At 40.1% G+C, this 16,562-nt stretch overlaps 1 protein-coding gene across 1 annotated transcript in view; it reads right to left on the reverse strand.

The window, feature by feature from the left end:
* Nucleotides 1-16,562, reverse strand: part of LOC146275287 (sodium channel protein type 5 subunit alpha-like) — a 231,935-nt gene that overhangs the window by 91,691 nt on the left and 123,682 nt on the right. The window contains exon 14 of the mRNA XM_084702521.1: nucleotides 994-1,264. Within this exon, the coding sequence (XP_084558647.1) occupies nucleotides 994-1,264 (271 nt within the window). The remainder of the gene's footprint in view (nucleotides 1-993; nucleotides 1,265-16,562) is intronic.

Below are 16,562 nucleotides of genomic sequence, written 5' to 3' on the forward strand. Positions count from 1 at the left end.
CCCACCAAATATTTTAATATAGTCTTTTCAGCTCTTCAAATTTTGGCTAATTTCAATCTAAAATCTGCATTAAAGTTGAGAACGTAATGATGAATTTTAACTGGTTATGTAACGTTGGATAGAACTGTAGACCAGTCGCTGTATCAGTTCACAGGAGGTGCATACTGTATAGTAGGCTAATTAAAGAGCGTCTGGTAAAGAATTTAAAATGGGTCATACCATAACAATTATTTGCACTCGCACAAATGCTCCCAAAAATATTTTGAGGTTGCACAGATGCAATTTCAGGAGCATTTATGACCAAAATTGTCACAATTTCAAGCCATGCAGTCTGTTACCCCCTCACCTATGACCCCCACAGGGTTTCTGCAGTTTTCAACAAGTTACATTTAAGACTTTTTTTTTGACCTTTATGAATGCAATTTAAGACCTATTTCACATCCTTAATGGCAAACAATGTATGAAGGATATGAAGTAAAATCAATAGTCCCAAAATGACTTGCAAAGTAAAATAATTTATTCACATTCAACTGAACATGACTATACAGAAACAGGCTTCAACCAAGCACTAAATGCATCGTTGAACTTGCACTTACCCATATTCGATTAAAGCAACGTTAACAGAAACAATTTTAACTTATTACTTTTAGTAGTAGCTTTTTTATGAAAGGAGGCACCACGTTATCCCACGCTCTACATTGTAACACACTACCTTGGCGTGCTCTGAAAAATTCTGACTGGGCTGAAGTTTGCATTGTTTTTATTGGTTCCATGTGGGTTTTTGTTTGTTGATTTATAACAAAATCCCCAAATCACGTTAAGAAACACTGAAGTTTAAAACATTATAAAAGTCACATATAATCCAATACATTTTAAAGACCAGTCAAATTTGTAATTAAGACTTTTTATTATGACATTTTAAGGCCTATTTGGATTATTTGATTTTAGACTTTTTAAGACTTTGCCCCCAGTACCAGTCTGTTACCCCCTCACCTATCACCCCCAGGGGCAGCCCGTTCCCCTCAGGGTGGAGCTGGCTGAGCCTCCTTAGCTTCATCATGGCCTTGGCCTCCTTGCTCTTCTCCCGCCTCCGTTTGAAGTTCCCATTGAAGAAGTTGCAGAGCTGCTGTCGCAGCCAGCCCAGGCCTCGCGCTATCCTGGCGATGGCAATCTGCAGGTTGTTCATCTCACCGTCATCATCCGGAGCTGAGAGGTTGTCACAGCTGAAGGAGCTGAGCAACAGGGCCAGGAACAGGTTCAACACCTGGACAGCAGAGAGAGACAGGTTCAACACCTACCTCATCTACACAGGTGTGTGGGTTTACTGTGTTTGTGTGTACTGTGTGTGTGCGTGTCTCCTGTGTTTGTGTCTGTATGTAGTGTGTTTTTGTGTGTTTTGTGTGTGTGTGTGTGTGTGTGTGTATACAAAGCATATGAAGAAGCCCAGTATAAACAGCATTTGTGATTTGGTCATGGTTTTAAATGTCAGCATGTAACCGGAGCACCACACAACCATGTCAAACAACACAACCTGAATTGTCTGATTACAGCATGTGAGTGTGTGTGTGTATAAGAAAGAGTGTGTGTGTGAGAGTGTGTGCATGAGTGTGTGTGAGTGTGTTAATTAAACATCACCCTGACCTCTTCACCACATCAAGAGTGCTTTCTCTACCTCTCCGGTGAATCAAGCTGGCAGACTGCTATGTGATAGCATTAGGTCAGGGATTCGTGCGCGAGCTGCTTTTACGGGGTGCGCGAGAGGAAAAATGTAATGGTGGTCTAATGGAGTAATAATTAATATTAATTATTATATGGCAACGACAGTACGAGCGTTCTGATTGGCTAATGGGTAGTCATGCCAGCCGCGTATTGCCCTCTGACGTCATCTTCAATACAACTGCAATCTGCCTCTGAGCCTGCGCATGTGTCCTCGCCATCCTTATTGTTCTTCAGAGGGGTCATTGATTGCAGAACCAAATTTACCTTGTTACAGTTGAATAACAACAGTTCAGTGCATGGACATCAGCAGTATTTTGAAAGTGGGGGGGGACACATTTTGCTGGGGGGTCTGGGGGTTTCTCCCTCAGAATTGTTTTAAAGATGTAGATGCAATTTCCCGCATTCTGGTGCATTTACCACAACTATTACTACTATAGTTGTTATACATATACTGAGGGGCTGAACATTTAAATATTTTGAAAACTAAACTTCCCAATAAGCAATGGGACATCTTCAACTACCTGTCACCTTTCAGCACTCACCTCAGCAACAGAGCTGTCTTCCTGCCCCTGCCTCTGACTCACTCTCAATCTCAACCACCTAGGCTATATCAGGAGACATGGAGATGCATTGAGCATTCTTTCATATTATAATTATTGACATAAACTTAATGTACATTATTCATATGAAGATTTCTGAGATGTATATCATGTTATCAGCATATCAAATTCATAATTGGTATAGGTTTAGAAGCCTAATAATTATGTAGGCTACTTATAAAATTTGCATCTCCCTAAAGCATGACTGGACAGTTCAGAAATGGTCAAATGTGTGTTCAAACCTGTAATCTTTTCCACAGATCACATCCTTAGGATGTAAGCTTTCAGAAAATACATGGGTTAGGTAGTTGAATCTGTTTCCCTAAATGGCACAGCCCAAAAAAGTATCAGCCATATACTCCATTTACCAACACCAAATTTATTATGCATGGGCAGCATACTAATATGGAGAGAAGGATGTGTCTCTTGTCTCATAAGATAACATCCTGAGGGTATAAACTTTCAGAGGATATATGGTTTTAATGGTTGAATCAGTTTTGCCTTCATGTTACAGACTAACATGTAGTAATGAAATGCTACGAATTGCCAAAATTACAAGTTGAGCAACCTTGTTAAATTTGGAAGACAACTCTGAAATAAAGGGTTTTTCTTTCTTCTTTTTTTTCCAGTCATTAGAAAAACTAGCATGTTAGCTAAGGTTAACTCCAGATTAGTTCAAGGTTGTTATGGCAATAAAAAAACACCAGCAATTTATTTTGTAGCTATTTGGAAACAACATCCTTGTCATCTCTTTCTGCCTGAAACAGACGCCTAGGTCTGAACACGGCCAAAAGCACAACATATTTCAGACCCAGATTAAGAAATCAACAAACGCTGTTCCACTTGTAATGGGTAAATAAATTATGCCAGGGTTCAACATAAAAAAAAATTGCGACTGGCCCCACAGGCCAGTGGGTTTGAAACTTACTGGCCCCAAGGCCATTTTTACTGGCCCCCACTCCAAAAGTTTTAATTTATCATTGTTACAACAAAACCAAAGACTTATAAGTTATGTTATTCTGTTAACATGTTTAACCATTTAGTAAACACATCCTGGATATAAAAAGAACAAAAATGAAATCACATTTCTAGTGATAAAAAATAATAAGGTAATAGTCAGCAAAACAATTGATTTCTAACCTCAAAAATGACGTGCTCTCTTCCCTGCTGACAGCCATCTCTGCACAACTGTCTGGCTGAAACTGAAACCTCTGGTCCCTCAATGCTAATTTATAAAAGCTTCCATTGCATTTCATCAGTATGATACTAAGTACCCAAGTCGACACCATTCTTCTGCTGCAATTCAATAGCCCGGGGGAACAAGGCGAACGTCTGTCCGTCTTAATTAACGTGATATGCCGTTGTTATAAATCGTGCAATAACATGATGGGCGTTTGCATTTAAATTCCTAACCAGCATGGTCAACGGCCTGGAAGATGGATTGTCAACCATCCGCTTAACTATCACGCAAACCAGGTGCTGCCTGCTAGCATGGCTGGTCAGGGATTTCTTTTTAAAATTGTCGGTGCCTGTGTAAAAAAGATCCACTTTTGTCTGCTTTAGACAGGAGTGCATCTTAGCTCCATCAAAAAAGTTGCTTCCGTTTGAACTTATAGCTCTACTTTGCTTTCATCTTCACTTTTGTCTCGCGCCAGTTCTTAAAAAATGTATCGAGATTAGAGAATTACAATTGGACAACCACTCGTCACTCACTCAACTCTTGATTTGACAAATGTGCGCCCCACGAGCTGCAAAGTTATTTATGCATTTAGCAGATAGCAAAACATATGAAGGATGTTAACTTTTACAATGCAAATATATATATTTTTTCAATCAATAATTAGCAGTGGCCCGATCGGGCCAGTGAGTTGCTATTTAACTGTCCCGACGTTCCTTTTTACTGGCCCCGGGCCATTGCTTATGTCGAACCCTGTATGCTATTGCCTAGTGCTAGATGTAGGTAAAAAGCTTGCTTATCTAGCTAGCTATAATCCTAATGTTTGCAGAAGGATCTTTGTGACTTAACGCTAATTTATAGTCAGAGAATGTCTCATAAGGGTGCTTTGGCCACTGAAGGGAAAACTTGACAACTGACTTACTTTCCTCTTCCAAAAAAAAAAAACCTTCTTATGTCCATCTAGTCTGTGGAGCAGTCATGTCTGAAGTGCTAGCTGCAAGCGCAATGTGTCGATCAAAGAGTATGGGAGTTGAATCTGCGTGCGTGATGCTGTTTGTCTCAAAAACGTGTAGGGAAATTCTATTGCTCTAGTTATTCTCCCTACTGATAAAGTGGAACGGATCTGATTGTGAAGCAATGGAAAAATCGCTGGACTAGTGGTTCTCAATCCTGGTCCTCGGGACCCCCTGCCCTGCATGTTTTAGACGTTTCCCTCCTCAAACACACCTGATTCAAATTAATGGGTCTCATTTATTTGAATCAGGTGTGTTGGAGCAGGGAAATATCTAAGTTAAAAAAGTTGTGTTAACTGCGTTAAAATATTTTATCGCATTCATCTCGGCCACAATAACCTCATAGATTAATGCGTTAACTTTGACAGCCTTACCTGAGAGGACCTGACTGTTTATCCATTGTTTAATAATGCCTGAACCTGTTGCTGCCTGATCAATAATTCTGTGTTCTGCTTTAAGCCAGCCTTGTGAGTGTGTGTGGCAGGGCAGTAGGTGTCTGGGTCAAGCAGATTCTCTGGTTTATCATAATTACACATGCTGTAGTTGAGTTTAGTATGGCTTACAGACAGACAGACAGACAGACAGACAGACAGACAGACAGACAGGCATACAGGCAGCCAGAGAGACAGACAGACATTAAGTCAGACAGAGACACAGACAGATTCACAGATACGCAGGCAGGCAGGCAGAACACTGATGGTGTGACTCCTAAAGCCCTGTGTAATATTTACTCTTCCTGATGCTGGCTGTAGTCACCATAAATTTCCCACATGGAACCCCGCTGATGTCAACTGATAATGGAGCTGGCATCCTACAAGGCTCCTAGCCAACATACAGTGTGCATTCAACTCAGCAGTGTGTCCAAAGTGACAGCTACAGCCCCCAGGACGGTCAATACTGCAGCCCAGCTGGACCTTACATAACACACACACCTTATCTATAGTACCCTGCCTTCAATGTTAGGGTCTGAGGGATCGTTACATCAAATTGGGTCAATAGAGGGCAGTGTATGTGAAGCTGTGTGTGTGAACAGTATGTATGTTTGTGGCTGTGTGTGAACAGTATGTGCGTGTGTGGCTGTGCGTGCATGTGCTTGAAAAGGATGTGGATGTGTGATTGATGTGTGAGTGCGTTTCCATCGACAGTATAGATTTATGTTTGATCTGCGGTAACGTTCTATCGTGTTGCTTCCCTATCGTGTTTGGAGCATCCCAGCAATGTGATTGGCTGCTGCAGGAAGCACGTCACCAATAGATAGACGTGTTCGCTGAGCTGACATAAGCATGACCTGACAGCCATAACCTCCCTAACACCAACAACCCTGCAGTAACCACTGCTGTGCAAACACACACATACGGCTATGATGACACGCGTACACACACTGCTGAAGAGAAGAGATGCTCCCAGAGGTCATGCTCCTATCCTTATTTCTAGCTACGCCCTGCAGAATGAGGGTGTTCAAACTGTTTGATAATGTGGAGATATTGAGGCAACATCCCCTTGCTGATCTGTATCTGTCTGCTTTTGTGTTGGTGTCTATATGTGTGTCTGTATGTGTGTGTCTGTATGTGTGTTAGAAAGGCCACAGGTTGCGCATGCGCAGAGATTTGTTTTCTCAGCAGCATCTCTTGAGTGTGGAAGTTCGCAGCAAAACACCAGGGCTGCGTTTCCCGAAAGCGTCGTAAGCCTAAATTGATCGTAGAATCCATCGTAGGACGAATCTTAGTTTTACGGGCCGTTTCCCAAAGACATCGCATCTAAAGTGTCTCTTGAAAATTCGTAACACTTTAAAGCAGGGGTTTTCAACTGGTTTTGTCCTAGGGACCACCATTCTTACTTGAAAGTAATCCACTGCCCACTTATGTGCCTGCGCGCCTATGTGTGTGTGCATGCCTGCATGTGGATAGATGGAAGTTTTAATATTTTGTTTTCCATGTAGCTTTTATTTAAAAACCACAAACAAATCTAGATATAGCTACTTTAAAACCTCAAACAATATAGAATCTGAAAAATTTAAATATGTGTATGTGAGATTCTGAACAATTCTGAAAAATATGTGTAAAAAACAACAAAAACGGTTGATTTTCAGTGCTTAAGAATTGAAAACAATTAAATTATTATTAAATTCAATTGCAGTTTGTAGTTGCACTAGTAGTTGTTGTTTTATCCCCAAGCCGGTTTCATAACCTTTATATTATTTTAAACATATTTTTCTTATTTTATATATTTTTCACGATATTCAAGAGTAATCTGGAAATGTGTTATGAAATATCAAAGCAAATTTATAAAAATAAACTATGGTGGACTGATCAACAAAGGCTTGTGTCGCGGACCCCCTGCAATACCACCAGGGGCCGCGGACCCCCGTTGAAAACCCCTGGTTTAAAGCGCATAGATTAGCCTGCTCCTTATGGAGGACCAAACCTGCCATATTTACAAATGAATGAATGAATAAATGAATGTCCACATCCATGCATTTAGACAGAAATAAACGAATATATATATTAATTAATCTACAATTGTCAATCAATAGTTACATATATTTTACATTTATGTATTTATTTATTTTGTATTCATTTATGTATTGATTTATTGATTGATTTATTCATTCATTCATTCATTTATATATTCATTTATTTATTCATTTATTTATTCATTTATTTATTCATTCATTCATTCATTCATTCATTGTTCCCAATATGATAATGAGAGGAGGCCAGTAGGCGTGGAAACTGATGTTCAGACATTGCAATCAATCCAGAGCCATAGATTCAATCTAGCTAACGCCTGGGACACACTGGCTGCGAAGCGCCCTGGAGCTCCACAATATACTACGAATGGCGCGTTGCTGTTCACACTAAACGCGCATTTCTCCACGCCGGTCACCAAGCCTTTCACCTTCTCTGAGATTTTCTTTTCTACATGTAAAGCTGACATGTACATAAACATGGCATAGGCTACAGGCTATTTAGGCAACTTGTTGCTCCAACAATAACCGTCGCAACGGCATCCCATTCCCAACATAACGTGGCAACGTTTGGCTTTTGTTGCCGTAGTCTTTGTAAAATATGTGCTATGGGGCATACAACTCCATTTAGGACTAAGCTACTTTTCATCTTCGATGATTAACTTTGTGTCGTCAATCTTCACAAATTTCTCTTCTGCTTGATTGGGGGCTATATGCCAGATTGTCTATCTCGCTCTTACACACAGGACAAATATGTTGGTTTGACAATCAACAATCAGGATTTTTTTTTTTTTATGTTTACGTTTTTATCGGGGTAAACACATGGTTGGCCGGTCAGCGTAGTGAAGTTGGGTGTTAAGTGATAGCCCACAACTAACGTAGTAAAATCTTTATAACATGTTTGTTTATCCAAATATCATATATGGTGAATTAAATCTTTGTTTTCAACAAGGTCGGCCAGCCTGTCCATTTAGGCTATGTTGTCCATGACAGCAAGGATGGATGTAAGGCTACATAAACGAATACAAAGCGTGGAAAACGATTAGCCAATGGTGTGTCAAATACCGCCTACCTATTTTAATTGACACATCTCATTAACATATTGAGAAGAAGAAATACAGGAATGAATGAATGAATAAATGAATGAATAAATGAATGAATAAATGAATGAACACATGAATTAATAAATGAATGAATACATGAATGAATAAATAAATGAATAAATAAATGAATACACAAATAAATACATAAATACATGTCAATTATAAGGTAATATTGATTGACAATTGTGCATTAATTAGTACATGTATTCATTTATTTATGTCTAAATGCATGGATGTGGACATTTATTTATTCATTCATTCATTTTTAAATATGGCAGGTTTGGTCCTCCATAGCTCCTTACCAGCATGTTTGTGAAACGCACGTAAGAAATATGGATGGTTAAGTTTTTTGCTCGATCGTTGTTACGATCCATCGTTGTCGGGAAACGCAGCCCAGAGGAGTCTGCACGGTGTTAGTTTGGTTGTTCCTATACTGTTTAATTAGTAGAAGTTAGTCCTGTTACCTATTATTCTCAGACATGTTTGTCTGACGAACCATAAGTCTGCTTTTTTCTGTTATACAAACGTATGCGAGAATTCCAAATTGTAATGACGTGGGTTTAGTTAGCAGCTAGTTATGGTTTGTTAGTATGTGGAGATGATAGCTGTATGTCTGGCTACTTTAAACGCAGTTTAGATGAACTGTTGTTAACGTTAGTATTTTAGACCTGTGTAATATGTGTAAGCTTTCTTGTGTTATTATTTGTAGTGTGAATGATTATTCTATTTCAAATGCGAAGATGCACCTTAATGGCATCATAGTCAGGGCTCTACAGTGCGAGCTAGTGATGTGTCGTTCGTGAACGATTCGTTCATTTTGAACAAATCCTTACAAGGACTCGGGAGTAACGAGTCATCTCAAAGAACAATTCGTTCATTTTCTCGTGGCGCGCATCCGGACTGTTGCATAGGCTCGTCCAAGTAAAAAGAAATGATTCGTTCATTTACGAGTCTTTAGATCATTTTTCACGTGACCTGCATAGGCTCTGTACTGGTAGCTCGAGGAAACGAACATTTCGTTCATTTCCCGACTCGGTCTTTCTACGAGTCTTTGGATCATTTTTCACGTGACCTGCACAGGCCCTGTAGTTAGAGGAAACGAATGCAGTGGCGGCTCCTGAAAAAATTCTCAGGGGGGGCAATTTTTCTGATGATTTAGGTGACCTAAACACATTTAAAAAAAGATATGTCCAGCAATAACATGAAGACAGGGGCAGCATATAAGTCAATACCAGAAGCATTTATTGACTGATCTCCAAAGTGTTGGCTTACAAAAGCAAAATAAGTTATCACAGTAAAAATAATCAAGGGTGTTCTTTCCCATTCCTCAACACTGCATAAACAATATGCATTTCCATAAACAAATGAAATATCAGCTGAAAATACAGCATCTTGGTATTTGTTCAGATTGCAGGATCAACAAGAGCTTTTGTTTAAGAGTAAAAGAGAAATCCACACTTACACAATAAATAGTAACAGCATGGCAATAACAAGTAGACAAATTGTTGAGAAGTGGATCTTGAGAACTACATTTTGTGGAATGTAGGATATGACCAAAGTGCTATTTAATAAAAGCAAAGTAACGTTGTCCCAAATAGGGGAGTGAACAAGTGAGGCTTGACCTAGTGTGGTCTGGGCATCTTGGCTTTACACATTGAAGACCAAACCAGAATGATGAGGTGCTGCTAAGTTTAACTAAATAATTCTGATATACACATTACTTGCTTCAAAAAGGCCTCATTGTTGAATTGGAAATATGTGCACTTGAGCATAATTCACAAAAAGCAAGCAGGAGCTTTTGATAGAGGGTACTGAAAACATTGATGCAAGTTATTGGTAATAAGAAATTTTTATAGACTCCCATATTCTGCTCTCTTGTATAGATTTGTGAAAAGAACAGTCATAGACATTTTGCCTGAAAAAAGAATTTGGAAATAATTTCTAGAAAAGGTAAACACAGCTATCTGTATGGCTTTGTAAAAATGAACAACCACATTTTGGCCATTTGTATAGATTTGTAAATATGAACAACCATATTCTGGCCAATTGTATAGATTTGTAAAAATGAACATGAACGTTCAGTCTCTCCAAAAGCACACTGGCGATTGAGACTGAGGTTGATTCCGAGATGGGAAGGAACTCAAAAAAGCGCTCCTGCACTTTGTGGTTGCTATCTTTGTACCTCAGCACAAGCACCAGCTGTGTCTGTGTAGAAACGTCAGTGGTCTCGTCAGCTTGGATAGCTACGAAGTTCGCCGACTTCACCTCCTCCACAATATGTTCCCTCATGACCGCTAGCATACACTCCAGTAGCTCGTTTTGAATGGTCTTTGATGTGCCCTTGAAAACTTTAGCATTTTTAAGATGGTCATCAAACACCTCATCTAAGTGTGCCACAAAGTTGACAAGTCCAAGAAAAATACCAGGGTAAATAACTCAAACACTCCGCAAAACTTCACACACTGGATTAGCCAGCTGAGGATGTGGCGGTTCTTGCTAACCTCATCGTTGTGGCGGCGGACAGCTAGCCTATATCCCTCATCCAGTTGAGTGGCAATGTTCACTCTCCCCAAAGCAGACAATCTCAAACAGCTATCCATGTGGGTCTTTGACAGCTCATGTTTCTTAATCTTTTCTGAAAGATGGTGCATGTCCGTTACACCAGTCGCTGTCCAAGCGGTGCTGTCTGCCGTGCCGCCTTCAGGGTGAAAGAGTAAGCAGGGGTAGCAGAAGACTGCATTAGCTACATCGCAGCCTGCTAGCCAGGTTTTTCGTTCATACCAATTTTTGGAAAATCCTCGGGTGGAAGACTTTCCCCCTTTAGTAGAAACCTGTTGAATTATTAAATTTGGTCTGGGAGGTCCTAATTGTTTCATTGCCAATTGATCTTGATTTGTTCGCCGACAAAAAGGAACTTCTTTCAAAGAGACAATCGAGTTGCACTGAACGCAAGCCATCTTGACAGTTAGTAAGTGATTGACGCTGCTACCCGCTCTTTTCTTAGTTACGTTCATGGTTATGTTACGTATGACGAAAGCACGTAAGTTCAAGCCCTCCCGGAACCCATAGAGAGTGTATTGAAAGCTCTGATATTTGAAAAAAAAGATTTTACATGAGAGTCTATGAGAGACTTCTGGGCGATTTTCAACCTGACTGAAATCGCCCCAAAAGGGGTGAGGCCATTTGAAGCACGACTTTAGCCTGATTGGACATTTAGTGGCAGATCAGACGTCTAGATTAGAACACTGATAACGACTGTTGCCGTGATATAATTGAATAGAAATTCCTTTTCCCGTTTGGCAGTGCGTCGCCCATATCGCCCTAATGAACACACCGCCCCTGAACGAACGTTTTGTTCATTTCCCGTCTCAGTCTTTCTATCAGTCGTTGGATCATTTTTCACGTGACCTGCATAGGTTCTGTAGCTAGAGGAAACGAACGATTCGTTCATTTCCCGACTCGGTCTTTCTACGAGTCTTTGGATCAGCATTGTATTTTTTCGTAGAGGAAACAGTTTCCTCATTCCCTTTCGCGTGGCCGCTGTGTTAGTAAGACGTGAATGATAATCACTCAAGTCATCATACTGACTGGTTTTGTTATTTTCACTTACATTTACACTTACAGTTTAGTGCATTGTAATTGTTTGCCGTGATAATTAAATGCTAGTGTGATAATAAATGACCAAATCATACAAACTGTCATGATACATTATTTTAATGCAGGAATTTCTTTTGAAATAGTATCTACTGGTGCATATGTCATGCAGTAACCTACATGAGAATATGTTACGTTTGCAGTGAACGTATAAAAAGTAGCTCTAAAAAAACACTCGTATTCATCTCATATTAACACATAATATCAATTGGTTACTGGTGTGTTGTATTATGTATATGTTTGATACTTTATTAACATTTATGTATTACATTAACTTATAACACTAGGCAGCAATATTGTCAAGCAGAGCTAGAAATGGCTATGCTAGCTACCATACAGTACCAATTTAAGACAAGGAGTTTTTTAAATAGAACAGAATATACAAGGCAACCAGTTGTATTCAATAAAACATTTTATTATGCAATTTGTCCAGTGAGAGGGTCGTTTGTTTTAGTGGACCTGAAATTCCTGCCGAGCGTCGACAACGTTTCGAAACTGGTTTTAAAAACACTTCCGGTCACGTGTCAAAGGGTTTCGAAACGTTTTGTGTAGTGCTGTCAGTTTAACGCGTTATTAACGGCGTTAACGCAAACCCAAATTAACGGCGTCAATTATTTTATCGCGCGATTAACGCTCTTTTTGGCCTAGCAAACTTTGTAGTTTTTTTCACATGCTGTTGCAACAACTACTGACGTTAGAAAAACTACAACACCACACCGGATCTAGCTAGACCGGAAACAAAACAACAGGCACGCCAAACACTCGTTTGGCTTGCGAGCTGGCTAAAGAGTAGTAGCAGAGCCCGTTTACGGATATTAGACATTCTCTGGTAGTAGGCTAACGTTACATTTTGAGTGGATGACGAGCGCGAGATGCCGAAATGGATGCCAATAAGATTCTGAATGGAAAGTTTGCTTTTAAAAAGTTGCCAAATGGTTCTATTGACAAGACCAGTGATCTGTGTGTTTTGTCGTTGTAAACTGAGCTATCATCGCAGCACGTCCAGTCTGAAATACCACTTGATGGCCAAGCACACAGCTGATGCGAATTCTCTGCCCCCTCGTCAAAGCCAGGCGATTGCAATGTTGTTTAAAAAAAAAAAAAAATTGCACAAAGCAATCCGAACCACTTTTCTATGTTGATAAGAGCATTAAAATTTGAAAAAAGATTGGGACAAAAAGAAATCAGGGACATTTAGAATAGATAAAAATGTGCGATTAATTGTGATTAATCGCGAGTTAACTATGACATTAATGCGATTAATCGCGATTAAATATTTTAATCGTTTGACAGCACTAGTTTTGTGACGGGATCATGAACGAAACCTGTCTCGTACTTGCCAAAAGACTCTGACGTGTCGGGGTATAAAATGAGGCGGCAAAGCCACAAAGGTTTTGAATGCGTGAGACTATGGTATTGCGTGAAATTAGTGCCAGGAGATGGAGCTCTGTAAAAAAAATATTTGTGTACTTGTAGAAAAGATTTGTAACTTGTAAAAAATGTTTTGTGTCTCTGTAGAAGGAGGCGGGATCAACGCTCCCAAAACCATCTCTAAGCCAATCAAATATAGAAAAATGAGATTTGTGAGTTTAAGACAGTTTCAGACAGTTAGAAAACGTCATATATAGCGTATACAGTATGAGTATGTAACAACTGTACACTGAGTTTATAGTCTCAAATAGTTCGAAAATCATATTTGGGCTTATTTGTATTGTTTCATGAAAGCCATCGCTCCCGTATTCGACACCACGCTATCTGCATTGCAGGACGGCGATAATTCCGTATAACCACAAGGGTCTTTTCGATCGTGATGTGGAATTAGCTAAAACAATGTTACTTATGCCATGTTCGTAGTTGCCAGCAGATGTCGCTGTTGAGTAAAAGTTTCGAGCGTTTCAAAGGCCCCGACTCCAAAGTTTCAATTGTCTCAGTGTGCCGAAAAGCCTCGATTGGTCCATCACTAGCTAGCTGTAATCAGATGTGCATTTAGAATCTAACAAGCTAACGTCACTGTAGTCCAATCCCGACCACTGTAAACTACTATTGTACGAACCCGAACGGGGTTTGGACACCCAGTTTCCGGTCTTTTTGCAAAATATGTTTTGCAATCGCTAGCAAAATGTCAAATTTCATGAACATATATGGACGTTTTAATGTCTAAATAATTTAGGAAAGTTACATTGATGACAGAAAGCCGAAAGACCACTCGGGCGACGATCTTTACTCTGAAAAGTGTTTTTGTATTGTCATCGTTCTACTACTATGGGTTAGCATACAAGTGTATTTTTTTTTACGCTAGCTTAACATTACTTTGTATAGACCAATTATCACCCTACGTCACACAACTGTCAAGCAGGCTCAACTGTGTATGTCAGTTGCAAAAGACGAACTTCTCCCTGGTCTATTACACTTGGAGTGTCAATCAGGTCATTGTATATCTCTGTCCACTGGATTGCATGGCTAGATATTAACTTTTTGAGGGCTCTTGGCCTTTGGACAAATACATTCACGTTTCATTTGTCTATACACAAAAGTCACTTGACCCCGATACCCTTAAATAGCCTGACCAAGTGATCGGGCAAAACTAGCCTGGCTAACGGAGGTCGCTTTCTCAGGCAAATGACGAATGAAACAGGCTCGGTTAAAGAAATCCGAGATGCTGGATATCTTCATCAGGCTCGTATCTACATTGGGCAGTCCTCCCTGATGTTTCTGGTGTAGAATGGAGTGAAATACAACATTGTGCACACTGCCAGTGAGTGAGTCTGACTGAGGCTAACGTCAAAACAGTGTAATAGGGACGCAGTCTCACTCAGATTGCCAGTTTAAACAAATCAGATACAATAATCAGACCAGCTGGCTAAAAGCAGAATTCCCATATCTCTTGAAAGCTGCCCTGCTCTACTTTTTAGATGTAGAATTGACTGTAAAACTGTACATTTTTTAACTTTGTGACATGACGTAAAGACATGGTTGCCGCTCGAGCATGCAGTCTGTAGCGGGCGACATTCTCATTCAAATTGTAAGACTTTTATAACCCATATCAAAATTCTGATGCGACAGATTAATGGGTAATCGCTTTCTCTCTTACAAGCTATCCTCCTCGACCTTTTTGGTCTTTTTAAATCTAATTTTTTGTAATATCTGTGTGGTCCTTGTCCCATTTAAAATGCTATCCTTTCCCGGTTTCCTGCAGCCACATTGCGTGCACATCCCGAATGTTTACAAACAAATAATTGGTCTATAGCCAATGCCAAAATACACCATAATGTGTGAGGTGATCTGTAGTCGAGGGGAGGAAGGGAGGGGGGCAAGGGACTGACATGAGAAGAGTTCAACAAAACATCCAGCAGGTGGTGGTATACAGTAAAATTGAGATTGTATCGCATAGTTTGGAATGGATGTTGGATGTTGAAACGTGATATCTTATTGTGGAGGACATAACTACGTCCCCAGTACGGTGTTCATTTTAGGACATCCTCAGACTCAAACGAAAAGGCGTCATCTCAGACCAAACAGCTTCAGTCTCAGAAAAACCTCTGTCATTCTCACGCTCTCAAACCAAACGCCATCGTTCTCAGACAAAACGCCCTCAAACCAAACGCCATCGTTCTCAGACCAAACGCTATCAAACCAAACGCCATCGTTCTCAGACCAAACGCTCTCAAACCAAACGCCATCGTTCTCAGACAAAACGCTCTCAAACCAAACGCCATCGTTCTCAGACAAAACGCTCTCAAACCAAACGCCATCATTCTCAGACAAACCGCTCTCAAACCAAATGCCATCGTTCTCAGACAAAACGCCCTCAAACTAAACGTTGTCAGATTTTTTGTTATCAAAGTTAGCTAGATGGGGGAGCTGCTGACTAACTTTCTGAATTAGCTTAAGTAGCAGCTTTTAAAGTAAATACCATGGTGTTGTTTCTGTTAACTGGTACAGCAAGAAAAATTACTTTTGATATAGCTAATACAAAATAGTTGTTTTCTGCAAGCTAGTTCACTCGTGTAACGTAAACCCATGTGTAGTCCTTCGGTTGCCATTAATACTACAAACTCCACCATGTCCTAAAATGAACGGACATCCTCAGATTCAGACAAAACGACGTCAAACCAAACGGCATCAGAAAACCCTTCTTTACCAAAGTTTGTTTGCAGTATCCATGGCAACTGGAGGACTACACAAAAAAAAGTATAAAAAGTATACTATTATCATGTTACTTAAAGTATACGAGCAGTGTACTTATTTATATACTTTTTTTGTACTAAGTGAACTGAATTGGCCCACTTTTGAGGTCATTTAGTACACTTTAAAGTACACTTGTAGTGTATTTCAAGGTTTACTTTTGAATACTGCAAAGTAGCCTGTGTAGTGCACTTTCAGTTCATCAAGTATACTTCCTCAAGTACTTCAAAGTATACTTTGCAATACTTTCAAGTGCACTTTCATTTAATGTATGTACGTCAACAAGTAAACTTCTAAATGTAATTTTACTATTATTTACTAATGTTACTAAACAACCTGCTTGACCCCAACCAATCGGGCTTCAAGACCGGCCACTCCACAGAGACTGCCCTCCTTTCAGTCACCACTGTCCTCCAGTCTGCCAGAGCGGCTTCGAGGTCATCCGTCATCATTCTGCTGGACCTTTCTGCAGCGTTTGACACGGTTAACCACCAGATCCTGCTCTACAGACTTTCTGAGATGGGCATCACTGGCACTGCACTCCAGTGGCTCTCATCCTACCTCTCGGGAAGATCCTACCAGGTCTCCTGGGGAGGCAAACTGTCTGACCCTCACCAGCTCTCCACCGGTGTCCCACAGGGCTCC

Source organism: Hypomesus nipponensis, chromosome 8, assembly GCF_054491055.1.
Source record: "Hypomesus nipponensis isolate SF chromosome 8, ASM5449105v1, whole genome shotgun sequence".
Lineage (NCBI taxonomy): Eukaryota > Metazoa > Chordata > Actinopteri > Osmeriformes > Osmeridae > Hypomesus > Hypomesus nipponensis.